The sequence below is a fragment of the Dasypus novemcinctus genome, chromosome 12 (assembly GCF_030445035.2).
Source record: "Dasypus novemcinctus isolate mDasNov1 chromosome 12, mDasNov1.1.hap2, whole genome shotgun sequence".
Classification (NCBI taxonomy): domain Eukaryota; kingdom Metazoa; phylum Chordata; class Mammalia; order Cingulata; family Dasypodidae; genus Dasypus; species Dasypus novemcinctus.
The window spans coordinates 12,763,881-12,791,060 of record NC_080684.1 but is presented as its reverse complement, the minus strand read 5'-3'; the positions used below and the strand labels follow the sequence as shown (position 1 = coordinate 12,791,060).

Genomic DNA, 27,180 nt, shown 5'->3' with positions numbered 1-27,180 from the left:
GAAGAATTAGGGAGAGAGGTAATGATGACTTGAACTGGAGTGGTAAGCATGAAAGAAGGTGGAAGTGATTATTAGGTAAAGGATATATTTTGAAGGCATTGCCAATGGGATTTGCAGATGGATTTAATAGTGTGTGTGAGTAAAAGAGAGACTAAGAATATATCTAAGACTTTTGCCCTGAGCAACTAGAGAGTATTGCTATTTTCTAAGAAAGGGAACACTAGTATTTGAGTGCAAGTATGAGTGAGAAATTGAATATATGAATCTAGAATAGGGAGAGATCTGCGATGAAACAATAACTGAGGTATTATTTTCCTAGGACTTCCATAACTAAAAACACAAACTGGATAGCTTAAAACAACAGAAGTCTTTTCTATCATAGAATAATTAGGAGTCTGAAATCAAGGTGTCATCAGGGCCTTGCTCCCTTTGAAGGCTCTTAAGAAGTATCCTAGTAGCCCCATGTACTCCTTGATTTGTGGCAGCTTAACTCCAATCTCTGCTTCCATCTTCTCATGGTCTTCTCTGTGTGCCTGTGTCCTCTCCTCTTCTTACATGAACAACAGCCATTGGACTTAGGACCTACCCTAAATCCAGCATGATTTCATCTAAGATCCTTACCTAATTATATCTATAAAGACCCTATTTCCAAATTAGGTCACATTCTGTGGTTTGGGATGGACATGAATTTTAGAAGCTACTATCCAACCCACTGCAGGTAGTTTTTAGTGTATTGGTGTAGCTTAGGAATTTAAAGCCCTAGACTAGATGAAATAACCTAAGAAGTTAGTCAATACAAAGGAAAGCTGTAGAGAAAAGGTTTGATGCTGGATTACCAGGGTACTCAAAACTTTAGGCATTGAAAAGATGAGCTCTGAAGAGGAGACAAAGATATAGAAGCCAAGAAAGTAAGACTAGAACTAAGAGAGAGGGGTTATACCCTTAGAAAGCAAAGAATGTATTTCAAGAACGAGAGTGATGAACCAACTAAGTCTTCCTCTATCTTGATTTAGTCCTTTATTTTACAAGACACTATCTGTAAAAACTTTAAAAAGTATATTGCAGGGGGCATAAACTTTTTAAGGAATTACATTTCTTAAAATATCTTTATTCTGCTTTCATAGGTGCTTGATAGTTTTGCAGGGTATAGAATTCTAGGTTCAAAATCATTACTTCAGTGTTTAAGTCTTGAGTATTTAAGTTCAAATCCCAGCTCTTCCCCTCAATAACCTTAGGAAAAGTCACTCATACTCTCAATGTCTAAGTTCCCTCCAGTTTAAAAATGGGGACATTTTTATTATTAATAAAAGTTCCTAACTCATGGAACTTCTGCCAGCATTAAATGAGTAAATATGGGTAAATTTCATGCAATGACTGCCATATAGAGGCAATCAGTAAGTATTAGTAATCATATCATTATTCATTATTTGGAGTTCTTGCTAGGTAGGCTTTTTAATCTGAAAACTTCAGTTCTTGGTAAATCTCTTCAATTATTATTATTATTAAAGATATTTTCCTCCCATTGTGTTTTTTCTTTTCTTGGTATGAAATTTCTCTATCCTCATAGTTGGATCTTTGGATTGGTGCTCTTTGATTTTTTAATCATTTCTTCATCAATTTTCTATATATTCTACTTTTGGAGACACTTCTACTTGATCTTCCAACCCTTCTGTTGCATTTTTTAAGATTTCAGTCATCTTATTTTTAATTTTCAAGATGTCTTTCCTATTTTCTGAGTACTTCTTTCTTATAGTACTGTGTCCTTTTCTTATAGATAAAAATTCTCTCAAATCTATTTGAAGTTATTAATTAGAAATGTGTAACATTTTTGTTCTATGAAGTATCTATTTCCATCAGGGTCAGTTTTCTGATGTTATATTTTAGTAATTCTCTTAAATGTTATTGACATTTCTCAAATATCTTGTGATCCTTGATTGCACATTCATGTTTAGGAGTGAATAAGTAGAAAAACTGATTTTGAGCTTTAATGAGAGTGTAGGGTTTTTTTGATTGCCAGGCTTACCTTAGGTGAGCTAAAAGGGAATAGGTTATTACACTTCAAGTTCTCTCAACACTGAAAACCATGGGACTTTGTTGCAAAGTCTGATGACTCTTATACTAGCTGCCTTAGTTTTCTCCAAATATTTAGTTTATTTTTGTTACAAAAGAACCATCCATTCTGGCTTTTGAGGTAATTGTGTTCTCTTGGGATTCTGCTGAAGGCAGAATGGGTGGGTGACTATTATTCTATCAGTAGATTTTTTAGTTAATCCATTTGCATTCAGCTCTATGTCTCCTCTCAGCTAAATATGGCATTTCCAATTTCTAGGTCTTTTCAGATTACTACTACTCCCATCAACCCATTATTCCATAAATTCTAGCCTCTGCCTCATCAGTCACCACCCCATCTATGTTCTTTTTTCCAAGAAGAGACAAGAACTTATTGAACTTTCTTCTGTTATGATTGTGTACATTGTCCTTGTTATCAAATTCTTTTTATTCCTTTTACATAATGTTTATATGTTTGGGAGGGAGAAGAATTTTAGAATATCTTAACTCCTCCATCTTTAATCAGAAGTGTTGATATGCTCCTTTTATGATATATTTAAAATTAACATATTCTCCTTACCAGTTCTACTTCATTTAATGTTATGGTCAACTTTTTTGACATAAATGTTTGAAGGAGGATGAGAAAATGCCATCTCTAGCATTTGTTATTGCATGCTAATGAATGCTTTCAGCTGACAACCCTTTCTGCTCTCCCTTCTGACTTGACAGGACACTGAGAGAGTAGCATGGTGAGCTTGCCATTTAGTTACTTGATAGTACAAAAAGCATTCATTCATTCAGAAAATATTTATAAATCTCTAACCAACAAAGTTAGTATTAAAAAAGGGGAAAAAAAGGAAAACATCTGGGAATAAGTCTAGGTAAAATATGCCAAGATATCCATTCTGAAATCTATAAATAGTAGAGAAGAAGGAAATAAACCATATGTATGAATTAAAACACTCAATCATGTAAAAATGCCAATTCTCCCAAAATCAATATACAAAATTAATGAAACCCAAACAAAAGCTTAACAGATTTCCCTTTCCCACCCCTATACCTGTTCCTTTTGGTGAGAAAATTCACAAGCTGAACCTAATATTTAGGAGTAAACACAAAATCCCAAGGTCAAGATACTTATGAAAAGTGAAAAAACTTTTTGAAAAGGGGGAGGACTTTCTGTAGAATTAAGTCAGGGTAGTATTTGTACAAGATTAGATTTATGAAAAAGAAGAAAAATCTTGTGATAAGTGCTTTGAAGATAAAATACAAGGAAACTATGGGGTAAAGTACAAAAAAGAAATGAGCAATAGGAAATCTAACAGAGCCTTTGGTGTCAAGGAAGACTTCCCCAAAGAAATTACTTTTAGTATGAGTCCCAGAAAGACGAGGAGTAGTTAATCAGGTGAAGAGATGAGAAAGAAAAGAAGAGAGTCAGCAAATGCAAAGATTCTGCCTCAAAAAAAAAAAAAAAAAAAAAAAGATAAGCTTCAGGGACCAAAAGAGGCTTCAGATTGTCCTAATCCTCATCTTTCTCTGGTATTTCCCCTTTATGTGGACCATGAACTTGGCTGGCCCGACATCAACATAGGGATGTGACAGAGACTTGTACACTGACTGAAGATAAGCATTCAGGAAGATATGTTTCTTGATCCCTATTTCTGTTGTTTTTACCCTAGCTCAGCTCTTCACTAGCTTTTGCCTAGATCCTGAAGATCAGCCTCTTATGGCTGTTCCTGCCTCTAGTCCTGCCCCATCCTGTCTGTCTGCCACATTGGTAGCTGCCCTGACCTTTCCAAAATGTACCTTATTCAAAGCCGTATTTGTGCATATTGAGATATGCACCGAGAAATACCAGAGCAAATGCTGTTTCTGACTGGCCAAATGTGGGCCTTGAGAGACCACTTACTGCAAGGAAGAAATTACTGGACAGGCATTGAAAGACATTGCGAGTCTATTGTGTGACCTTGGGCAATGTATTTGATCTTGCAGCTTTGTTATCTGTAATTTATGGATAAGAATATCTCATACGGTTGTTTTAAGGATTAAAGGATATGGTGAAGGGAAGCAGATATGGCTTAAGCAGTTGGGCACCTGCCTACCACATGGGAAGTCCCAGGTTTGGTTCCTAGGGCCTTCTAAAGAAGATGAGTAAGACAGTGAGCTGATGCAATGGCTGGCATGGTGAGCTGACACAACAAGATGATGTAATGAGATGATCCAAGAAGGAGACACAACGAGGAAACACAATGAGAGACACTACAGGCGGGAGCAGAGGTTGCTCAAGCCATTGGGTTCCTCCCTCCCACATGGGAGGTCCCGGGTTCAGTTCCCAATGCCTCCTAAAAATAAGACAAGCACACAACGAACAGAGAGAGAGCAGACAGCAAGCACAGACGAGAGGGGGAATAAATAAAAATAAATATTTTAAAAAATTATTTTAAAAAATAGGATACAATGAAGACATTTTACCTATTCTTTTTCTATTTTTTATTCCCCCACCCCCACCCCACCCCACCCCTTGGCTCCCTCATCTGTCTGCTTGTTGTCTGCTCATCTTCTTTAGGAGGCACCAAGAACTGAACCCAGGACCTCCCATGTGGGTGTCAGGCACCCAATTGCTTGAGCCACGTCCACTCCCACTTATTTTTTTTTAAGAGCCACTTTAACTTCCTACTCATGAACTGTGATAAAGTAATGAGGTGATCAAAACAATTTGCACTAAATCTGCAAATTTTTCAGAGCATTTTATGGTTTTCAAAGTGTCTTTACATATATTGTCATACTGTATTTTCAAAACATTCATATGAGAAAATCTCTTAAATAAAATCTTAGACAATATTTTATTCCCAAACTTGGCATAGTTTATTAAAAATAATATATGCTCAAATGAGTTTGTATTGCTTGAGCACTCTACAACTAAATGTTGGGAAGCTCAACAAAAGGCAAGGGAAATGACCTTGCTATTGAAAAAAAAAATGTTGCAGATAATCTAGAAGCAAATAGCCCACATGTGTGTAATCAGGAGTTGATTAATTGTTTTCAGGATCTTTAATTGCCTGCTGTTTATCAATATAATTTAACCACCAGTGCATAGGATGGTGATATAAATAGACCAAGTACTATTTTTATGAGAAATGATATCATTTTTTTATTAATGATAAACCATATGAATGATGTCCTCTTATCATTTGACTTTGCCTTTAAAAAAATGTGGCTTTCTTTTTTTCTTTGTACATAATACTTGAGCAGCAACTAATCATTTTTCTCTTATTTAATAGGGATAAGGTTAAAGTAATAGTTAGGATCTACTTTGGATATGGATGGTTCTAGATTTTTGCACATTTTTTATTGTTTTTAGCTATATTGTTTTGTGACAAAACTGCTACTATGTATGAGAAATAGGTGACATCCTGTGTGTCTCATTCTATAACTACATTTCATCATACCAAGAAAATAATCCGTCATTTTCTAAAATGACCCTTTAAAAGCTGATGAGGGAGAGTGTAAATTACAATGTAAACTATAATCCATGCGGCGCAGCAGTGCTCCAACATGTATTCACCAAATGCAGTGAAATGTGCCACAATGATGGAAGAGTTTGTTGATGTAGGAGGAGTGGGGGAGTGGGGGGTGGGGTATGTGGTAACCTCTTATATTTTTTTAGTGTAACATTTTGTGTGATCTATGTATCTTTTAAAAGAAAAAGAATAAAAAATTTGCTTAAAAAAAAGCTGGCGGCAAAAGCCAATTTCAGGTTGCTATATCTGAAGACTTTCTTGTTTTTTGCTTATTGTTTTATTTTTTAATGACTGCCTCAAACGTATCTACTTTTAAAGAAAATCTATCCTTAACAGTGCCTTTCATTTTTATTATTTAACTGGATTCAAGTCCCTGGAATATGACTACTATTCATGACTCTTTTGGATGGCTAAAAGTTTTTTAGATGGTCTATTTTCTGTGCTTTGGTACAGCATCTTCATACCATCACTAAGCAACCAGGAACTAGTACCTTTCTAAGACAGTATATAATGAAATCATAGATTTCCAAAAAAATTATTTTTAGTTTTTTTATATAATGTCCCTATAGAATATAAAATTAAGGCTCTTATAATCAAGACTATATCATAAGAACCTATCCATTCTGTACTAATCTTTTTAAATATTTTTATTCAGTTGGGAAAATAATTTGTTCAAACTTGGTAGTTCTTACATGAAATGAAATGATAACACTTTCCTTTCCTAGGCCTGCTGTTCTCTGTGTATCTAACTCATTTAGGTAATACAGAGTTTGGTTCTAACTTACTGCATTAGTCAGGGTTCTCTAGGGAAACAGAATCAACAGGAGATATCTGTAAATAGTAAGAGATTTTATAAAATTCTGTCACGTGACCATGGGGATGCACAAGTCCAGATTCCACAGGCAGGCCGCAAACCAGGATATGTTGATGAGTTCCCAGGAGACATTGGCTGAACGAAGGCAAGCTGGAAATCTCTCTGAATGCTGAAATCACTTCCCCTTTAAGGCATTCAGCTCTTTGGATAAAAAGGTCACTCATTGCTAACAGCAATCTCCCTGGTTGTGCGTAGATATAAACGGCCACCTTTGCAGTAAACTCACTAATAACTAAAGTCCATAAATGTCCCTGTATTACAAATAGCCCAGTGCTTGCTTGACCAAACAACTGGAAACAATTACCTGGCTGAGTTGACACATTAGCCTAACCATCACACCTTCTGGTGGGAAATGCAAATTTTAGCAGTTCAAGCACACTTTCATTTTCTAAAGACTCTAACCAAAGCAGAAAAATTCACAAAAACTAATGAAAATTAGCAGGAAAACAAAAATATAAAATGAAGTAATATACGTTATTTGGCTAGTTTCCCTTCCCTATCCTACCTGTTAGTGAGTATGTAATATTGAGCCATGACATATGTCTACATTTGTGCATATGCACCTGTTCTTACATCTTTTATAAATTGAATCCTATTTTAGGTGAACTAAGTCATTTCAATACATAAGCAATTACTCAGAAAATCCTTCTGTAATGTGGATAATCGCACCAAACTGTACATTTGTGTTTCCAAACCTTCAATCATTTGGGCATGAACTATGTAATTTTAGTCTTATTCATATATCAATTACACCAATATTTACTTAACATTGTTTCTATAATTCCTCTCACTTTTTAAATTTAAGTACAACTTCACTTTGTGCTATTAGTATCACTTGGTCTAAATGGAAATAACTTAGAAAAAAAAAGTATTTGCCCAATATCATCTAAAATCTTGTCCCATACCCCTAGTGGCTGATATATCACATGCTGGAAAACACTGTTTTATTTTATTACAGGTTCAGATTTTCATAAATTTAATTTTCTTAAAACAAAGCCCAATGTAAATAGATGATAAACTCAGGGAGGGCAGAAACTGCTTGTCTTCTACAGCCTTATCTCTCAGGGCTCAGTGCCTGTCACATAACAGGTACTCAGTCAATGTTGAATGGTAAATTAATGAATGCTGCAGATATCTGCATATCCGTCTTCTAAGATATTACCTAGTAATAATAATTAAAGAAATATGCTCAAATCACATGTGAAAATACATTTTCAGATGTGTTTATATCCTGTCTTCAAAACACTATGTAATATAATGCCCTTGCATTTCTATTAAACTTTAATGAGTATGCCTACAAATCAAGGAAGGTTGCTATAATATAAACACAGACGAGGATGAGTCAGTACAGGAATGGGCCTGATGATTGGAAAAGAAGTGAAAAGAGAGAAAAGAAGTAAGGAGTAACAATTGAAATATGTATTTATGTCATGGGTCAGAAGTAACACTAAAACTGTGTTAAAGCAAGAAGAAAAAAATCAAATATAAGGCTAAGTATATATAGGGAAAGTTGTTTAGATGGAAAAGGCTCTGTTCCATAATAGTTACATTTAAATTACCAACCCTAATGACCAAACCCTTCTAAAATGACAGATTTTAATTGTTCCATGGCTTTCTTCCAATAAAACTCACTACTAAGACTTACATCCCAACCTGTTTACTTTTGTCCATGCACTTAAGAAATGACATAATCAATTTTCTGCATCATTTGAATAAGAAGAAAAGACTGTATAAAGCTGAAATGAGCGTAACGTTCTGGACCCATTTATAATCAGAGGTTCATCAGTTAGAGAGGCCCCTGAAACACAAATCGGCTGTTTCCTAAAACCTATGAGTCTTTAGTAGATGGAAGCAGTCCATATCAGCCATGTGTCAGGAAGCCAATGGTTAGGTGATTTGGCAGCTAACAATTATTTTGAGAGTAGGAAATACTGACAGTAGGAATTGACTTTTAAGAAGGGAAACCACAATGGAAAAACCACTCATAGTTAAGAAATAATATTGAAATGTTGCAGTGGCATCAAATATTTCTCTTTTGGCCTATTCCCTAATCTGAGAGAACAGTTTGCATAATTTTACTGAAGGATCTTAGGGCTTATCAAGAAGCAAATGAGGGAAGCAGATTTGGCTCAATGGATAGTGCATCTTCCTACCACATGAGAGCTCCAGGGTTCAAACCCAGGGCCTCCTCACCCATGTGATGAGCTGGCCCACGTGCAGTGCTGATGTGCACAAGGAGTGCCCTGCCATGCAGGGGTGTCCCCCACATAGGGGAGCCCCATGAGCAAGGAGTGTACCCTGTAAGGAGAGCCGCCCAGTGCAAAAGTGCAGCCTGCCCAGGAGTGGTGCCGCACACATGGAGAGCTGATGCAGCAAGATGACGCAACAAAAAGAAACACAGATTCCCAGTGCTGCTGACAAGAATACAAGTGAACAGAGAAGAACACACAGCAAATGGACACAGAGAGCAGACAACAGGCGGGAGGGGCGGGGAAGGGGAGAGAAATAAATAAATAAATAGATGGATAGATAAATAAATAAATCTTTTTTTAAAATGAAGCAAATGAGTGGTGGTTTATTTCTCTTTTAAAATATTTATCCATTATTCATCTGCTTTTTTCTAAATTGAACATCAGAAAAGATAAAATTAAAAAACAAAACAAAACATAGAATATGTGCTTCCAGGAACTTGGAGGCAGAATCTGACTCCAGGAAGAGCCTGAAGTGGAAAGAGGTGAATTCTGCCCAACGATGTGGACTGTCTCAGGGTAGACGACTCCAGTAAGCAGCGTGTCTTGCCTTCAGCACGAAGGTTGTCGCTGTGTGTGTCACTGCAGCAGGGAATATGCCCCAGCATGGGAAGCATACACGCAAGGACAGGACCCTGCCCTGGCAGGGGGAATCTTCAAGGGTGGCTGGCGGCTTTAGAGATGGAGGCGGGGCAGTGCCTGTTGAATGCTTTTGGCAGCCATATCAGAGTTGAGTCATCAGATAATGTAGCAGGGTCTGAATGAACCCAAAGCACCCAGAAAATCATAAGGTGTATGAGCAAGAAGGGGGTACCATGTAAGGAAATGCTTGGGATTCTTTTGCCCTCTTGGTTGGGGTTGGACGTTTCCGCCATTCAGCAAACTGAACAAAGTATATAGGGCTGTATCATTTGGGAAGAGTAATAAGCCTCTGAAGGAAATATCTGAGTCTCAATATACAAAGCTATGCATTGGGCAGAACTTTTGCCAATTTCATCCTGGGTTTACTTGCATGAAGGAACACACACCTGAAAGACAACTGTGAACTTTTAGAGGACCTTAGTTAAATCCCATGATATCCTTTTACCTTCATTTTTGCATGTGTCCATAGGTTACCTACTTAGCACTATATACTGTGAGGTAATATATATGAGACACATTAAAAAGTGGCCTAAATGGTATATATTTTTGAAAGTATGAAGCAAGTTGAAGCTGCTATTGCCGTATATTAGAGATGAAGGTGTATTGGGTTGAGATAGATTGTACTGATGGCCGTTAAAAACTGTCTCAGTGGCTTAAAGTCGCGAAGGTTTATCTCCTGCTTGCCCTCTGTGTCCATCCCAGGTAGGTGAGGAATGCGCTCCACCTCATCCTCCCCCAGGAACTCAGGAAGTGCAGTCCTCAGCCTCTGAAACTTGCTGTGATGGGGACCATATGACTCTTCTAAAGGCTGTGCCTACCAGTGTCCCAAATCCTGCCCTAATTAGCAAGTCACATGGCCACACTTAACTTGAAGTGACCAGGTAGCTGCAATCTTAGCTTGTTTCCAAAAGAGCTGGAAATATTTGGTGAGCAGCACTAAGGACTATCACAGATGTTTCTTTCTGTTTTCTGCAGTTGAATGACTTCTGCCACAGAGAAGACTTCTCTCTGTTTCCTCTATTCCTAATACCTTTTCGTTCTTACCACATAGCTCTTAACAACTAAGTGGACTTTCTTGATTTTGTATGTTCTCAGTTTTAAGGATTTGCTGGCCTTAAAATTTTCGGTAACCTTGTAGCTACTGTGAGGAAACAAAGGAGCAACTGTGTAACCCCATTTACGTTTTCTTTTCCAAACAGATATTGATGAATGTTCTGACGGCTTTGTTCAGTGTGACAGCCGTGCCAGCTGCATTAACCTCCCTGGCTGGTACCACTGTGAGTGCAGAGACGGCTACCATGACAATGGGATGTTTTCACCCAGTGGAGAATCATGTGAAGGTCAGTACAAAAAAAGACCCAGAGTTAAAGAACTTGGGGAATCTAGAGTAAGATGTAAACAGTAGACATTCAGCTAAATGCTAAATTTATTGCTAATTTTTGTCGTGTTAACCCAACAGTTATTGAAACCATGTCAACATCTAAGCTGTGCTTGTTAATTGTGATAAGTAGTTGATTTTTAGATAAAGTTTGTGACACTAAGCAAATTTTCTGTGCGTACTTGCAACTGTTGAAGGCTTTTTTTTTGAATGAGTGAACCTTTGAATCGCATTTTTTTCCCAGTGCCAGCAAATAAAAATCTGATATGCATACAGGTAGAAAAAAAAATAAGTGAGAAAGCAAAATAGAGGAAAAATGGGGACACGGGAAATATAATATGGTCACGGGTAACATACATAATATGTGCTACTCAGAGATATTTGAGCAGAGCACTTGCCTGGGAAAGTAGGAGATGTTTAGTAAATATTGAATGTTGTATAAAAAAGATATGGGGGTAGCGGACTTGGCCCAGTGGTTAGGGCGTCCGTCTACCACACGGGAGGTCCGTGGTTCAAACCCCGGGCCTCCTTGACCCGTGTACAACTGGCCCATGCGCAGTGCTGATGCGCGCAAGGAGTGCCCTGCCACGCAGGGGTGTCCCCACGTAGGGGAGCCCCAAGCGCAAGGAGTGCGCCCATAAGGAGAGCCGCCCAGCGCGAAGGAAAGTGCAGCCTGCCCAGGAATGGCGCTGCACACATGGAGAGCTGACACAACAAGATGATGCAACAAAAAGAAACACAGATTCCCGTGCCGCTGACAACAACAGAAGCACACGCAGCAAATAGACATGGAGAACAGACAAGTGGGGCAGGGGGGCGGGAATAAATAAATAAATCTTTTAAAAAGGAGATATGGTCTCTGCCTTCAAGTAGTTTTCAATATAATAGGAGCAGACAATTCAAGCAGATTATATTAAATCTTTTACCATTAATTTTGGGTTATTTTTAGTTGGTTAACTATTAAACAACTGTGTACATCTATGCTCTCTATTATGCAGCAAAATTTTTAGAAAGTGGGCAGAGGAAGCAGAGCCAAGAGAATAATTGTCAGGGAAACCACCCACACAAAAGGGTTTGCCATTGGAAGTCTTGGCACAAAAATGGAAAGAAAACAAAACTCAAGGACTCATTGTTTTCTCCATTTATGTTTATACCTTCATAGAGGTAACATCCTAAGAGAGTAAAGTGTCTTAAATGGCAGGCAATGAAAACCTTTGGGAATCTAGCTTAACCGTACTTGACACCTGAATGATAAGATGTCTTTTCTCCTTGGGCCTCAAAGAGTTTTGACACAAGGAAAAGTAAAACAGACTTGGTGACGGATGCCAAGGCTCTAGGCGCTTTGCCTGTAGCAGAGACGTCAGAATCTGAACCACAAAGCTCTGGCCCCTTGGTGGAGACCCACCTGAATTTTCACATAGGAATGGCAGGGTTGTTAAAGTACCAGGGGCTAAAACCTGATATTTTCTGATTGCCACTACACTGTGGTCTGAGGGCTTCACTCACTGTGAAGTTTCCAGGATGAATTCTCCGAGCCCTGGAGGAAATGCCAGGAGCCATACATTGCAGTTGTGGAGGCAGATCAAACAGTATGGGTAGGCTTCTTTGCTTATAGTGAAGAAGTCTTCCAAACTATTTTTTTGTTTTTCAAATCATCTTTTTACAAAGCTATACCCAGGGAAACCGATGTGGCTCAGGCGACTGGGTTCCCACCTACCACATGGGAGGTTGCTGGTTTGGATCTCAGTGCTTCCTAAAGAAGAGAGTGAGCTGGCATGACGAGCAGGCATGTCAAGCTGACACAAGAAGAAAAAACATATTGAGAGACACAACAAAAGGAGAGGGCAGAGTTTCCTGGTGCCTCCTAAAGAAAACAGTGAGCTAATGCGACAAGCAAGCACGGCGAGCTGATACAAAATGACACAACAAGAGATGCAGAGAGGAAAAAGCATAATGAGAGACACAACAAAGCAGGGAGCAAAGGTGGCTCAATCAATTAGGTGCCTGTCCCCCACATCAGAGTTCCCAGGTTCAGCTCCCTGTGCCTCCTAAAGAAACAAGGAAGACAACAGGCACAGCATGTGAAAAACAAGTGGGTGGGGAGAAATAAATAAATAAAATTAACCTTCCAAAAAAAAGCTAGGTACAAAGAATGAAAATAAGCTGATTATAAATAGTTCAAATCATACAGAAATATAGAGAGTAAAGCTGAAACTCCATCTTCATTTCATGTGCCTCTTTCCCTATCCCTTCCACTTCTCCTCAAGAGGTAACTTGTGTTTAATTCTGGTTGGTTTCCTTGCACATCTTTTTCTGGGCATTATGAATGTGAATAAAAGAGAAGCACATGCCTCTGCTGATTATCTTGCTTTAAATTTATACCTTCACTGACTAGCTTATATTAAATTTATGGCCACAGTTCCCAAGAGAGCTGTATTACTTATCTATTGATGCATAACAAATTACCACAACATTTGGCAGATAAAAATAACAATCATTTATTGTCTAATCGTTTTTATGGATCAAGAACCTTGGAGCAGCTTAGTTGGGTGTGTCTGGCTTAAGATCTCTCAAGACGTTGCAGTCCAGTGCTCAGCTGGGGCTGAGGTTTCATCTTGAAGCCTCCTGTAAATTCTGCTTCCAGGCTTACCCCTGTGGTTGTTGGCCAGCCTCAGGACCTCAGCACCTGGGCCACTCCCCTGGACTGCCTCAAGACGTGGGAGCCAATTCCCCCAGAGTGTGCAGTCCAAGAGGGAATAAGCACCCAAGACAAGAGCCCAGGGATTCGATCTTTTCCATTCAATCTCTAAATCAACTAGTTCTATGATTTAAAATGCTGCCTGTTTGTCCTGGATTCCTAAATTTACATTCCTAACTCAAACCTCTTCCCTAGCTCCAGATTCATATATCTAGTTGCCTACATCTCAATTTGGATTTCTAATAGGCCATTTAAACTTAATAGGACTAAAACAGAGCTTTTGTTTTGTTCTTTAAATCCTACAGGTTCCTAAATAGAGTTGCCTAGACCAAGATCTAGTAGTCATTTTTTTCTTTCTTTCTGTTCCTCACACTTTACTTCCAATACATTAACAAGTCTTGCAGGTTCGACTTTCAAAATGCATTCCAAATTCGACCATCTCTCACCACCTCTACTCTTACCATCTTGCTCTAAGCCCACATTGTCTTTTGCCTGAACTACTATAGCAGCTTCCAAATTGGTCTTCCGACTTCTACTCTTAACTCCCCTACAGTCTATTTTTTTTTCTATAGCACCAGGAATGATCCTTCTAAAACGGAAGCCAGAGCGTGTTATTCATACTCTTTTCAAACTCATGGAGCATTTTCGTCTCAGATTAAAATGCAAACCCTGACAAGTGACTGTATGAGGTGGTCCTTGGCTTTCTTGCTCTTTCTCAAATACATCACACTGATTCTCTCTGAATGTGTTGCCACTTTTGTCTGGCATGCCCTTCTCCAGATATTGGCGTAATTCTTTTTTCATTCAGTTTAAAGTTCCTCTCAAATACATCTCTTGGACATCTGATTTAAAATAGCCTTCCACCCCTCACATTCCATGCACTTACTATTTCACTTTTCATGTAAATTACAAATTCTTCTGAAATTCTAGTAGATATTTGTTTACTTGCTTATTATCTTCTTATTAGAATTTACGCTCCACCAATCATGGGTTGTATGTGCTTGTCAGCCACCATGTCTCCAGTGCCTGACATATAGCAGATGATAAATGTATTTGCCTCATTGAAAAGATTGAAATGGATGCTACATAAATTGATACTTAGATAATCTTTTCATCAGAAGTAAGTAATCACTATCTCCTTCTACCCAAAATTGAATATGTTAGCAGCAGATATATAACATGTAAATAGGAGAAAACTTCATCAGTTTATTCATGACTATGAAGTACAAGAAGTAACTAGGACAATGAAAACTAGCCATTAAAATAACACATGCTAAATATTAAGCTAGGGAATTGAAGGATTCTATGAGAACCCTACACAGAGGAGGCTTTTTAAGGATATACCACAAAAACAGTAGAAATTCTTACTTTTAAAAAATTACAGTCCTGGAGATGATTCTACCATTGTCTACCAATAGAAGTTATAAATATTATCAGAAAAAATCTACCCTTTCAGAACACAACATACTCTCCAAGATTCTCTTAAATGAACCTACCTATAATAAAAGACTAAACTGTCCATGCATTGCAATTTCAAAGATTTGTAGAATTGAAATATTAGTATTTAGAAGGATGCAGTTTTAAGAGATGATTATATCTGAGCAGGTGCCATTTTTCTGTTGCCCAAAAAAACCCACAACATTTCAAAATGGACAAAACCATGGCAGTAGGTATACAATTATTTTGAAGTGTAAGATTCATATTTGATGACCACGCACTACTTCACTACTTTTTAGAATACAGTTATGTACTGCACAAAATATCTGTTTATAAGCTACATTTATACAAATTGTGTGTTATTTTGTCATCCATTTATCTCAGAGGTATAGATATTTAATCCCCAGGTAACATGCCAGAGTATCATTTTCCCAATCCATACCATAATTTCTTCTGTGCCTGAAAAGTTGTCTCTCTCTGGGAATAAATCCCAGGATTTTATTATTTTTCCACATAAGAATCTTTTCTTATCTGTATTTCCCTTTATTGCTTTAATTTCTGAATGATCTTTAAGCTCTATAAAGTTCTCTTTCTGTAAAAATCATCAACTAGATTTTCCAAGCCAGAAATCATTTCCCTCCTCATTGAAACAGGGGAATCACTAAGTCTTGGGCAGTCTGTCTTCTTTCTCTCTTTCTATCCAACCCCATCCAGTACAACACTGTGCTTAAGAGCAAGGACTAATTTTTGGGTTCCCATCTGGGCTCCACACCTCACTGCCTGTGTGGCCTTGGGAAAGTTATGCAACATTTCTATGATCTATGAAATGGAGATCTATAAAATGCGGGTAATAATTGTACCTAGAAAGGTTGTTGTGAGGATTAAATGAGAAATTATATTAAAAAGTGCTTAGAGTCTCATACATACCAAGTAATATATAAGTGTTTGCCTTTATTAGATGATCATCTTTCACCTGAACTACTGATACAGCCTATAATTGATTTCCTGGCTTCAAGGTTTTTTTGTTTTTTGTTTGTTCGTTTTTGTTTGTTTTTTTAATTTATTGAAATATATCACTCATACATAAACATACATAAACAGTAAATGTATAATAGTTGTGAACTTACAAACCAAACATATATAACATCATACAAACATATATAACATCTCGCCCTACCACCAATAACTTGCATTGTTTTTAAACTTTTTTAACTATTGATTAAAGAGCATTGTCAAAATATTACTACTAAACAAAGTAGTTTGCCCCTAACCAATCCAATTATTATTATCTTTATATCATTTATATATGAACATACATAAACAAGTGTATAGTAAAAGTTGTGAACTTTCAAGGCAAACATGCATAATATCATACAGGGGTCCCCTATATCAACCCTCCACCAATACCTTGCATTGTCATGAGACGTTTGTTACAAATTATGAAAGAATACTGTCAAAATCTGACTACTAATCATAGTCCTTATCTTACATTTGGTGTGTTTTTCCCCTAACCCACCCTATTATTTTTTTTAAATATATTTTTTATTTAAAATTTTAAAATTGTAAAAAAAAAAAAGTTGTAAACTTATAAAACAATCATGCACATGAGCAAAATTCCCAAACAACATCCCTCCATCAACACACCACAATGTGGTGTGTCATTTGCTACAGATAAAATAATATCATCTGATTGTTACCATGTCCATAGTGTAAATTTGGGTCATATTTTCCATACTGCCTCAGTATCAACACACTACATCACTATATTATATTATTACTACTAACCACAGTCCATAGGTCACTCCAGCTGTATTTTTCCCATGCTTCTCCACATTTCCAACACCCTGCAGTAGTGATATACATTTGTTCTAGCTCACAAAGGACACTCTTGTATCTGTACCATCAACCACAATTCTCACCCACTTCTTGGTTTACTGTGCTATCCAGTTCCAGATTATTCTCAAGTATTCTATCAATTGGCATTTACATAACAAGACTACCATATTCAGTCACATCCCCATTTATAAACTAGCTGTTACTCACGGTGTGTTACCATCCACTCTATACATTTCCACAATTTTACAGTAAAGCTAATTAAACTTCTACATACTTTAAACATCAGTAGTCCCCTCAGTCTTCTTATTTCCTTTAAGAATCCACCACCTACCACCAGGTCTTGAAGATATTTTCCAATAATTTATTCTAGAAGTTTTATGGTTCTTGCTTTTATTTTTAGTTTTTTGATCCATTTTGAGTTAATTTTTGGAAAGGTATGAGATAGGGGTCCTTTTTCCTTCTTTCAGCTCTGGATGTCCAATTTTTTAAGCACCATTTGTTGAATGGATTGTTCTGCCTGACCTGTTTGAGTTTGACAGGCTAGTCAAAAATCACTTGACCATACCTGTGAGGGTCTGTTTCTGAACCATTAATTTGGTTCCATTGTTCTATTGTGTCTGTGGTGAGGCCAGTACAATGCTGTTTTTACCACTATAGGTAAGTATTCTGATTTAAAGTCTGGAGATGAGTGTTCACTTTTCCTTTTTATGATGTTTCTGGCTTTCAGGACTCCTTAGCCTTCCAAATAAATTTAATGATTGTTTTCAATTTTTTCTTTAATGCTGGTGTTACTTTTATCGGGATTGCATAAAATCTGTATATCAATTTGAGTAGAATTGACATCTTAATGATATTTAGTCTTCTAATCCATGAGCATGGAAGGTTCTTCCAGTTACTTAGGGCTTTTTTGATTTGTTTTAACATTGAGTTGCAGTTTTCTGAATACAAGTGCTTTACCTCATTGGTTAAGTTTATTCCTATTTGAGTTTTATCTGTTATATTTTATTTTCAACACTCTTTTGACACTTTTACTTACTTTTATTGAAATAATCTTCATTTCTAGACTCCCTTCCAGGCCCCTCTCTCCTGTCTTTTCTTTTCAGATTCTAATACACCCTTTAGTATTTCCTGAATTTTTGGTCTCTTGCTTAGAAATTCTCTCAGTTTCTGTTTATCTGTGAATATTCTAATTTCACCCTCATTTTTGAAAGACAGTCTTGCTGATATACGATTCTTGGCTGGAAGTTTTTCTCTTGTAATATCTTAAATATATCAGACCACTGTCTCTTGCCTCCATGGTTTCTCGTGAGAAATCAGCACTTAATCTTATTGGATTGCCCTTATATGTTATGCATTGCTTTTCTCTTGCTGCTCTCAGAATTTTCTCTTTGTCTTTGGCATTTGACATTCTGATGATTAGGTGTCTTGGAGTTGGTCTATCTGGATTTTTTCAGATGGGAGTACGTTGTGCTTCTTGGACAGGGATATCTATTTCCTTCAATAGGGTTGGGAAATTTTCTACCATTATTTCTTCAAATATTCTTTCTGCCCCTTTTTCCTTCTCTTCTCCTTCTGGAACACCCATGATACGTATGTCCACATGCCTTTTGCTGTGATTTAGTTCCATGAAAACTTGTTCAATTTTTTCCATTCTTTTCTTCATCTGTTCTTTTGTACGTTCACTTTCAGAGGCCATTTCTTCAAACTCACCAATCCTTTCTTATGCCTCCTCAAAGCTGCTATTATATGATTCCAATTTTTAAAAATTTCATTGATTGCACCTTTCATTCCCATAAGATTTGCTATTTTTCTATGTATGCTTTCAGATTCTTCTTTGTGCTCATCCAATGTCTTCTTAATATCCATAATCTCTTCAGCCATCTCATTGAATTAATTTAGGAGATTTATTTGAACATCTATGATTAATTGTCTCAACTCCTTTTTGTCACCTGGAAGCTTATCTTGTTCCTTTAACTGGGCCATAGCTTCCTGTTTCTTCATGTGGATTGTAATATTTTATTGGTGTCTTCCCATGTGACTTACTAGAGTATTTATTCTAGGTGCAGTTTTTCTCTCTAGTTTAGGGCTTCCTATCATTTCTCCCTTTCTGGTTGTGCAGTAGGAGCCAAGCATGTAGTTGGTGCTGTAAGCTGTGGAGGCTCAAGCTGCCCTCATTGCACCAGGGACCAATGAGGCTTCTTCCCAACTTTCTCATCTGCCAGGGCTAGGGACAGAGTCACAGCTGTGTGGAATAATCCACATGCAGGCCTAGACTGTAGTTGCCCAGAGAGACTGATGAAGCTTCACATCCCTTTCTCCCCTGCCTGGGGCAGGGATGGAGCTGCAGGTGTGGGCAGCAATCTATGCAGTGCGGGTCCAAGATGACTGCAGTTGCCCTGATAGACTTCTGATTTTCAGTCTATGGCAGTCAAAGTTACCTGCAGTTACCTATACAGACTGGTGCAGAGCTCCTCAGCCTCCTTCCCACCAGAGGTGAGGCTGAAGCCTAGGTAGGCTGCAGGCTGATCTTCCTGAAAGAAGCTGGTTCCTGCTGACACTGAGTTTCAGTCAGCCCGGCTTCCCCTCCAGCTGTGGCGGAGTCAGAATGGCCACTTCTGGTCTCTTTCTGACTTGGGCTGATTCACACCCCCTGTTCCCAGGGTTATCTCTTAGGCAGCCAAGTCTACCAATCAGTAGCCGAAACCAGAGCCAACTGTCTCCTCCTCCCCTGTTTCTGAGAAATGGAGCTTCCAATTCCCATCACAGAGCAGCTCCTGGGGCAGCTCGTGCCGCCAGAGTAGGACAATCACCAGCCTCCACAGCTTGTCCCTTGGCTGGTAATTTCCCAGAGAGGCTGACACAGGTTCTCACAGCTTCCTCCCTGCTGGAGGTGGCATTGGGGCCTAGGCTAGAGCTGCAATATGACCTGGATGGGAAGAAGCTGGTCCCCCCCAGCACTGGGATCCTCAGTCTGCCCTGCTTCCCTTCATGCCAGGCACGGAGTTAAGATGGCAGCTCCTGGCCTCTTTCTGGCTTGGACAGGTTCAAATCTTAGCTGTTCTTAGGATTATACTGTAGCCCACTGAATTCTCTCAACAATAGCTGAAATTGGTGCCCAGCCATCTCTTCCTCCCCCGTTTTGGGGAAGTGGAGCTTTCCAGCAGCAAAACAGCTCCCAAGGTGGCTTGTGCCTCCAGTGGAGGATGGGCCCTGGCCTCCGGGGTGTGGAGCCTCTACTTGCTAGTCTTCTCTGCAGATGGGCAGTCTCTCCTTCAAAGACATTGCAGGATGCTCTTCTGGTCTCCTGGAGCCCCCAAACAGGTGCTTCAGCTAGCTCCAGAGAGCTCTGTGTGTTTACTAATTGCCCTGTAGCAGGAGCTGACTCTAGGAGCTCCTCACTCCACCACCATCTTGCTGGTTCCTGACTTCAAGTTTTGATCCACATAATCCTTTTTCCAAAATAAAGTTAAAAAATCTTTTGAAAATGGAAAACTGATTCTAATTTATTCATTTCCCTAAAATGGCATTTTATTGCCTTTATTGCAAAGTGCACATTTCTTTACATGGCCTTTACCTATGCCATGCACACCTCTTCACTTTGTATCTCTGCTAGGGAAGTCTCAGCCACACTCAGAAACTCGCTCCCAGACCCCGTCTACCCACTCCATTCCCCTCCTTTTCCTCTTAGGCTTGGTTTTGCTTACAGGTGTTAGGTATACTTACATTTGGGACAAGCAGCCCCAGCTGCTTACATGGGAGGAAATTCTGTACAAAGTTTGCTTGATGCATGGTCTTTGCTTAGTGGTAGAGTTCCCTCCCTCTGGGGTGTATAAAAACCCAACACTCAGGCAGCACATGTGTCCCTCATCTCTGAGAAGTGGGGTATGCAGAGCCACCATCCACCAACCCTGACCCAAACAGCCTCCTGTGGGACCAGCCATGATAGGCCCCTACCCCAGCTCTTTTGGACCCTATGTGCTATGTAAGTGATAAAGTGGTCACTGGCTGAAAATCTCTGTTGTAGTTGAGTCTGTGTTCCCAGTATGCACTGTATAGCAACTTACTCTGCAGTCTAATTTGCTCTCTTTCTAGACTGTCCAGCTATTGGCTTTCTCTTCTCCTACCACATCCTTTTTTTTTTAAAGATTTATTTATTTATTTCTCTCCTCTTACCCCCCTTCACCCCCATTGTCTGTTCTCTGTTGTCTATTTGCATCTTCTTCTTTGTCCGCTTCTGTTGTTGTCAGCAGCATGGGAATCTGTGTTTCTTTTGTTGCTTCATCTTGTTGTGTCAGCTCTCCATGTGTGCAGCGCCATTCCTAGGCAGGCTGCACTTTCTTTCGCGCTGGGCGACTCTCCTTACGTGGTGCAGTCCTTGCGCGTGGGGCTCCCTTACGTGGGGACACCCCTGCGTGGCAGGGCACTCCTTGTGCGCATCAGCGCTGCACATGGGCCAGCTCCACGTGGGCAAGGAGGCCCAGTGTTTGAACTGCGGACCTCCCATGTGGTATACGGACGCCCTAACCACTGGGCCAAGTCCACCGCCCCTACCACATTTTGGTAACACTAAACTCTAGGCCTTCAAACACACCCTTTCCTCTGACTAGAATGCTCTTCCCCTCCTCTTTGGCTAATTCATAATTGCCCTACCTGGAGAAATGTATAGGCAGAAGAAAGATTTGGAAAGTGCTACCAGTATGATAGGAAGCAATAAAGAAAATTTTTCAAGGAGAGGGAGTGTACTCTGTCAAATGCCACTAGATCAAGGAAAATGAGCTCTGGCCAATGGATTTAGCAACATCATTTATTCAATAATTACTCGCTAATGGAATGATCAGTATTTTATACCATAGCAGGCTAAAACTTAACTTATACCTTTATGTATTTTTAATTTGGGAATTGTATTTATATTAAAGCTACATTTAAAAATGAATTCCACAATTCTATACTACCAGTCAATTGGGAAGAGGTTCTGCATTGTGAAACCAAGTGTAGATAACAAGCAGGAAAGGGAAGATAAATTCAAACTAATTCAAATCCCACTGGACAGCAAAAAAGTCATAATTAGGCCATTATAATGTTTCTGCCTACACATTTCTCCAGATATGGCAAGTACATGCAAACCATCGTTGTGAGCAACTTTTTATTCTATTTCTCTCTTATAAATGAAATTTAAAAACAGAGATTCTTCTTGTGCCTTGACATATTATCTTCTTTGTCTGCTGCAGTAAATAAAAAAAATGCTCTGTCTTTGTTTTTAAAAAATGCATTACATGATACAGAGCTTTCATTTTTAAATGTGAGGCAAAATGAAATGATTGTAAAAATCTAGCCATTGCCATTTATGGGATAATGTTTTTATAGTGGATGTTAAAAGAGTTTTGAAAAAAGGGGTATTTGTAGTTTGTGGTCAGACAAACCAGGTAACTAGGGTTAATGTTTTTCCTATTCATTATAATTCCTAATTATAAGAATATTCAGTGAAAGATTGTTTTAGTTTCCCAAAAGACTGCTGAAGCAAAGTGCCAGAAATGGGTTGCCCTTTTTTTTTTTTAGGCTATACTGAGGATTGAACCCAAAACCTCATATGTGGGAAGCAGCCACTCAACCACTGAGCTACATCCACTCCCCAATGAGAATTTTTTTTTTTCATTTATTTGTTTGTTTTTAGGCAGTACTGGGGATCAAACCCAGGACCTCGTACATGGGAAGCAGGCACTCAACCACTTGAGCTACATCCGTTCCCTGGCTTACTTTTAAAAGGGGGTTTATTTGGAGTAAAAGCTTACAGTTCCAAGGTGGTGAAAAGTCCAACATAAGGCACCATAAGAGGTGCTTTCTCACCAAAGTTAGCTATCACATGGTGAAGCGAGCCGGCCACCAATCTCTGCCGAAGTCTCTGTCTTCCCTTTCAGAACCTGCCATCTCCCAGAGGTGAGCCGAGGGCAGCCTGGCGTGGGGCTTGCCTCTCACCACGCATCCTCGCAGTCTCGGCGGCCCCGCCTTCTTCCTGGGCTCAGCTGGAGGCTACCAGGCATATGACTCATCTCTTCCAGGGCCTCAGCTCTTGTGCCTCTCAGGGTCTTCTCTCCTTGCACCTCAGCTGTGGGTGAAACTTGTCCTTTCTGTCCCAGGCCAAATCAAATTTGGCAGCTTCCGTCATCTGTGTCCGTGTCTGTCTCTCTTTGTGTCTCAGCCAGACCCAGCCAGAGGGTAGAGACTCCAGCTAGCTCGTGCTTCACTGATATAGTCCAATGAAAAATGTTCTTGTCAAGTAATCTACTCAAAGGACCCTCAGCTGGATTTAATGCAGTCATACTGTATGATACCCACAAGGACAGATCAGTTTAAAAACATAGTCTTTCTCTTTTGGGGATTCATAAAATAATCTCAAACTGATACAGAGATAAAGATTAACTCATCAAATATACCGTATTATTCTGAATAGATCAAATATAAAGCCAATTTATAAAATTTAATTTCCCTTCCAAGAAAAAGGGAAATTTTTCTCTGATGAGAAAGAAATATGTACTAACCAATATACTTTTAAAATACCTTGTTTTACAATATCCTCATACTGGATAATAGTTCTGTTTTTTATCATAGTCTATAATTATAAACTGTATTATCTTTGACTAATCAAGCTCTAATAAGGTTCCCTGTAGTTACAATAAAAACATTTTCAACCACTGTCTCAGTTCATTTGTTTCATTAAGATGGAACTAATAAAAACCAAGGTAAAAAGAGAAAAATGCATATGATATGGCTTATTTGATTTTTCAGGAATTCATTTATGACAGAATTGCAGTATTTAAGAATAAGTATGGCTAAGATATAATCTTGACTATTCCAAGTCTTTAATGTTGAAATCAAACCACTGAAGAAAGATATTTACTAAACTCTATCTTTAAGATCCTCAAAGAAAATCAATCTACAGTTCCCCTAATTAAAAGCTATACATTCCTTCTTCTTTCTAATCCACTTCCCCTGTTATGATTTAATTATTTCTTTCTTTCTTGACCTTTACTCACAGAGAACAGAGGAAATGGGAAATAACTGCTTATTCCCACTCATGCAATATCTCTGAAATGTATTTTGGCTTGTGACCTTTAAATTATGGGGATGAATAAAATGAATTTTAACTCCTCTTATGGACCTGATCTGTGGGGTCAAGATATGTTTGCTTTTCATCTGTATGGAAGTGCCTAAGGCTGTGATTTCCAGGGACTAGGTGAGGTCGCGTGAAGAATGGGCAGTTGGCCAGGAAAAATACAATAATCTGAAATGAAAAGGTAAAATGTAGGAGACTCTCTGTGAGGGAAATAGAAATTGCTCGTGGTCACTTACCCTTCCGTGGATGAGGGGCAGTGTCTAAGGATGGTATAAAACTGCTTGAACTGTGAGGAAAGAGTATCTAGGCAGAACACTGCAAAGGGCTTGCGTGTAGGGTACTGGTGGTGAGAAAGGGGTTTGAAATTGAATAAAATGCCTCAGGGGTCCCTTGACATTCCATCAACCACTAAGAAAGGACTTTCTGTAAACACCATTTTAACACTGGGGTTGTTAAACATCATAGACAGTTTTAAGATTTCACCACCAACTGTTTTTGTTTGATAAATTGAGGTATAGTCTTCCTTTCAAAAAAATATAACTCTTTGATAAAGCCTAATGGTGTTTACAGAGATATGAAAGGTGAAACCGTCGACCAGGTTTTCTCGTTTTTCAAATGAAACATGGTAATATTTTCCTGTGAAAACCCCAGATCCCTGAAATCGCTTTAGTCAGCATTTCTTATTTAAGGCATGCACACCAGTAAGATGAAAATTAATTTACGATTGAATATTTAGATGCCAAGAGACAACTTTCCCTGATTGTAGTGTTTGAACTGAGCATATTCTAAGCACTTAACGTGCTGCTTTTGCTTGGCTGTAGATATTGACGAGTGTGGGACCGGGAGGCACAGCTGTGCCAATGATACCATTTGCTTTAACTTGGATGGTGGATACGATTGCCGGTGTCCTCACGGAAAGAACTGCACAGGGGACTGCATACACGATGGAAAAATTAAACACAGCGGTCAGATTTGGGTGTTGGAAAATGACCGGTGCTCTGTGTGCTCATGCCAGGTTGGTATAACTATAAAAATTAATTAATTTTATTGAGGCATCATTTTCATACATTGGAAGTTTTAAAAATTTTAAAACTGTATACATCCATTTAACCACCATCACAATTAATATAACAATATTTCCATCAATCCAAAGTACTCTCTTATGTCCTTTGCTAGTTAATCCTGTTCTCCCAGCTGCAGGAAACCACTGCTTCCAAGCAGGATCAGCTAGATTGCTATTTTGTAGAGCCTAGTATAGATAGGATTATATAGCGTATATTCTCTTGTGGCTAGCTTCTTTCTCTCAGCATTATGATTTTGAGATTCATTTGTATTGTTACATATATCAGAAATCTGTTCTTTTTAATTGCTGAGTAGTATTCCATTGTATGGATCTGCCTCAATGTGTTTATTCAGGTGTTGATAAAATTTTATTACTGACTATGCTAATGTGCCATAGTCAAATATAAGATTTGGATGAATGCATAAATGAAGTCAGAATGGGCCTATGACTTAAGAGTGAAAACTATCTGTTTGAACCATATTTCAGTTGTATGTCCACCAAATTCATCATAGACATTTAAATTGTAGTTAAATAAATAATTCTAAATACACAGGACTCGATTTTTATGAAGGAAATTAATGAGCATTTGTACAAAAATATAAGTTCCTAAAGATTCCAGAAACTTAGCAAGATAGAAAACTTATTGACTACCCAAATACAAGCATACGATTTCATACAAAACAAAATATAGTTTGTATTCAAATTACTATGCAATATACGAATACATAAATATTTTTATATATATATATGTATATGCATATATACACACACATAAGAGTCATTCAGTGGGTAAAATTTTATGCTTGTTCTTTCTTGAAAATTTCCTCCCATGCAAGTCATTTGAGGAAAAGCGTGTAGGAAATAAGAGAAGTTGTCAACATTGGTTAACTTCTATATGTTAGTGACAAAATGGAACTTTAAAGAAAATTAATTATATTGGGTAAACTCTATGAATTAATTCAACTTTCAAATAAATATCTGTTTAAGATGTATATGATTTTAGCATTGTGAGAAATGAGGTTTGTGGTAACTGCTGGTTTTTCTTCCCACAAAGAATGGATTTGTGATGTGTCGACGGATGGTCTGTGACTGCGAGAATCCCACGGTTGATCTTTTCTGCTGTCCCGAGTGTGACCCAAGGCTTAGCAGTCAGTGCCTCCATCAAAATGGGGAAACCTTGTACAACAGTGGGGACACCTGGGTCCAGAATTGCCAGCAGTGCCGCTGCTTGGTAAGTGTAGCCACGTGAAGGGGAGAAGTTAAGGCAGAGAATCTAAACAGGAAAGCAGCATTTCTCTTCTCCCACCCTCCAGTTCCCAATAACTTGTCATAGAATTGGCAGTTTCGAAAAAGCTTAGGGAAGCAGAGGTGGCTGAAGCCATTGGGCTCCTCCCTCCCACTGGAGTTCCTTGGTTTGGTTTCGGCTCCTCCTAAAAAGAAGCCGAACAGACAGCAAGTGCAAAACAACGAGATGGGGAGGGGATAAATAAATAAATAATAAATCTTTAAAAACAGAAAAAGCTTGTAAAATGATGAGATGATGGCTTTGTAATTGGGACCAAGAAGGAATCTCCTGAGGTAGGCATTTTGCCCCTGTTGTGTTTTCTTTGTCTGAGAGCGTATCTCTTTCAGGAGTATTTCCTTGTTCCAAAGAAGAAAAGGTTCCCTTAGCTTCCCCATCCAATCTGGCATAAATTACTAAGAGACAATCATGAATGGAAAATGACATTTCTGAAAAGTAATCATATTTCCCAGGCAGAACTTTTGTCAACCCATTTCAATCATGCTCAGTCTTAAAAACATACCCACACACATTTTTGCTTTTTCTGCTACAGATTATTATGGAAACCTTCTTTCTGTACCTAATACATATATGCTATAAATATTTGTTGAAATTGAATTTCTATATATTTTTATGAAACTTCTAGTGGAAACAATAAGTAAAAAATAAAGTAAAAGACTTCATGATAAAGAAAATGCCAGGCTTTTTTCATTTGACCAAATCTCTTGTTCCCTTCTAGCAGTATAAGTGACAAGGAAAATTGGTCTATGTGTCTTTACGGCAGAAAGTTTCATAGAGATGCTACTTTCAAAGTTACAAATAGTTTCCTTTATATTTGTGTGAGGATTTTTTTAAGGCAGCGCTTTTTTGTTACTTCGTTTTTATACTTTCCACCCAAAAATCGATTTGTAGAGCAAGGTCAGTTTCTGTGCCTGAAGGCTACTTTCATCTCCAAAACCATGAGATTTAGAATTATGAAGAAAATAGGAAACAGGTGGGAAATACATTTAAAAAAAAAAATCCAATTCACACAATTTTCC

General features: G+C 38.4%; 1 protein-coding gene across 4 annotated transcripts in view; it reads left to right on the top strand.

Annotated features, from left to right (window-relative positions):
* The window catches only part of NELL2 (neural EGFL like 2), a 526,313-nt gene that overhangs the window by 483,618 nt on the left and 15,515 nt on the right, over nucleotides 1–27,180 (top strand). For all 4 annotated transcript variants that reach the window (XM_004447896.5, XM_058307852.2, XM_004447895.4 and 1 more), the window contains 3 exons: nucleotides 10,535–10,675; nucleotides 24,617–24,810; nucleotides 25,913–26,089. In XM_004447896.5, the coding sequence (XP_004447953.2) occupies nucleotides 10,535–10,675; nucleotides 24,617–24,810; nucleotides 25,913–26,089 (512 nt within the window). The remainder of the gene's footprint in view (nucleotides 1–10,534; nucleotides 10,676–24,616; nucleotides 24,811–25,912; nucleotides 26,090–27,180) is intronic.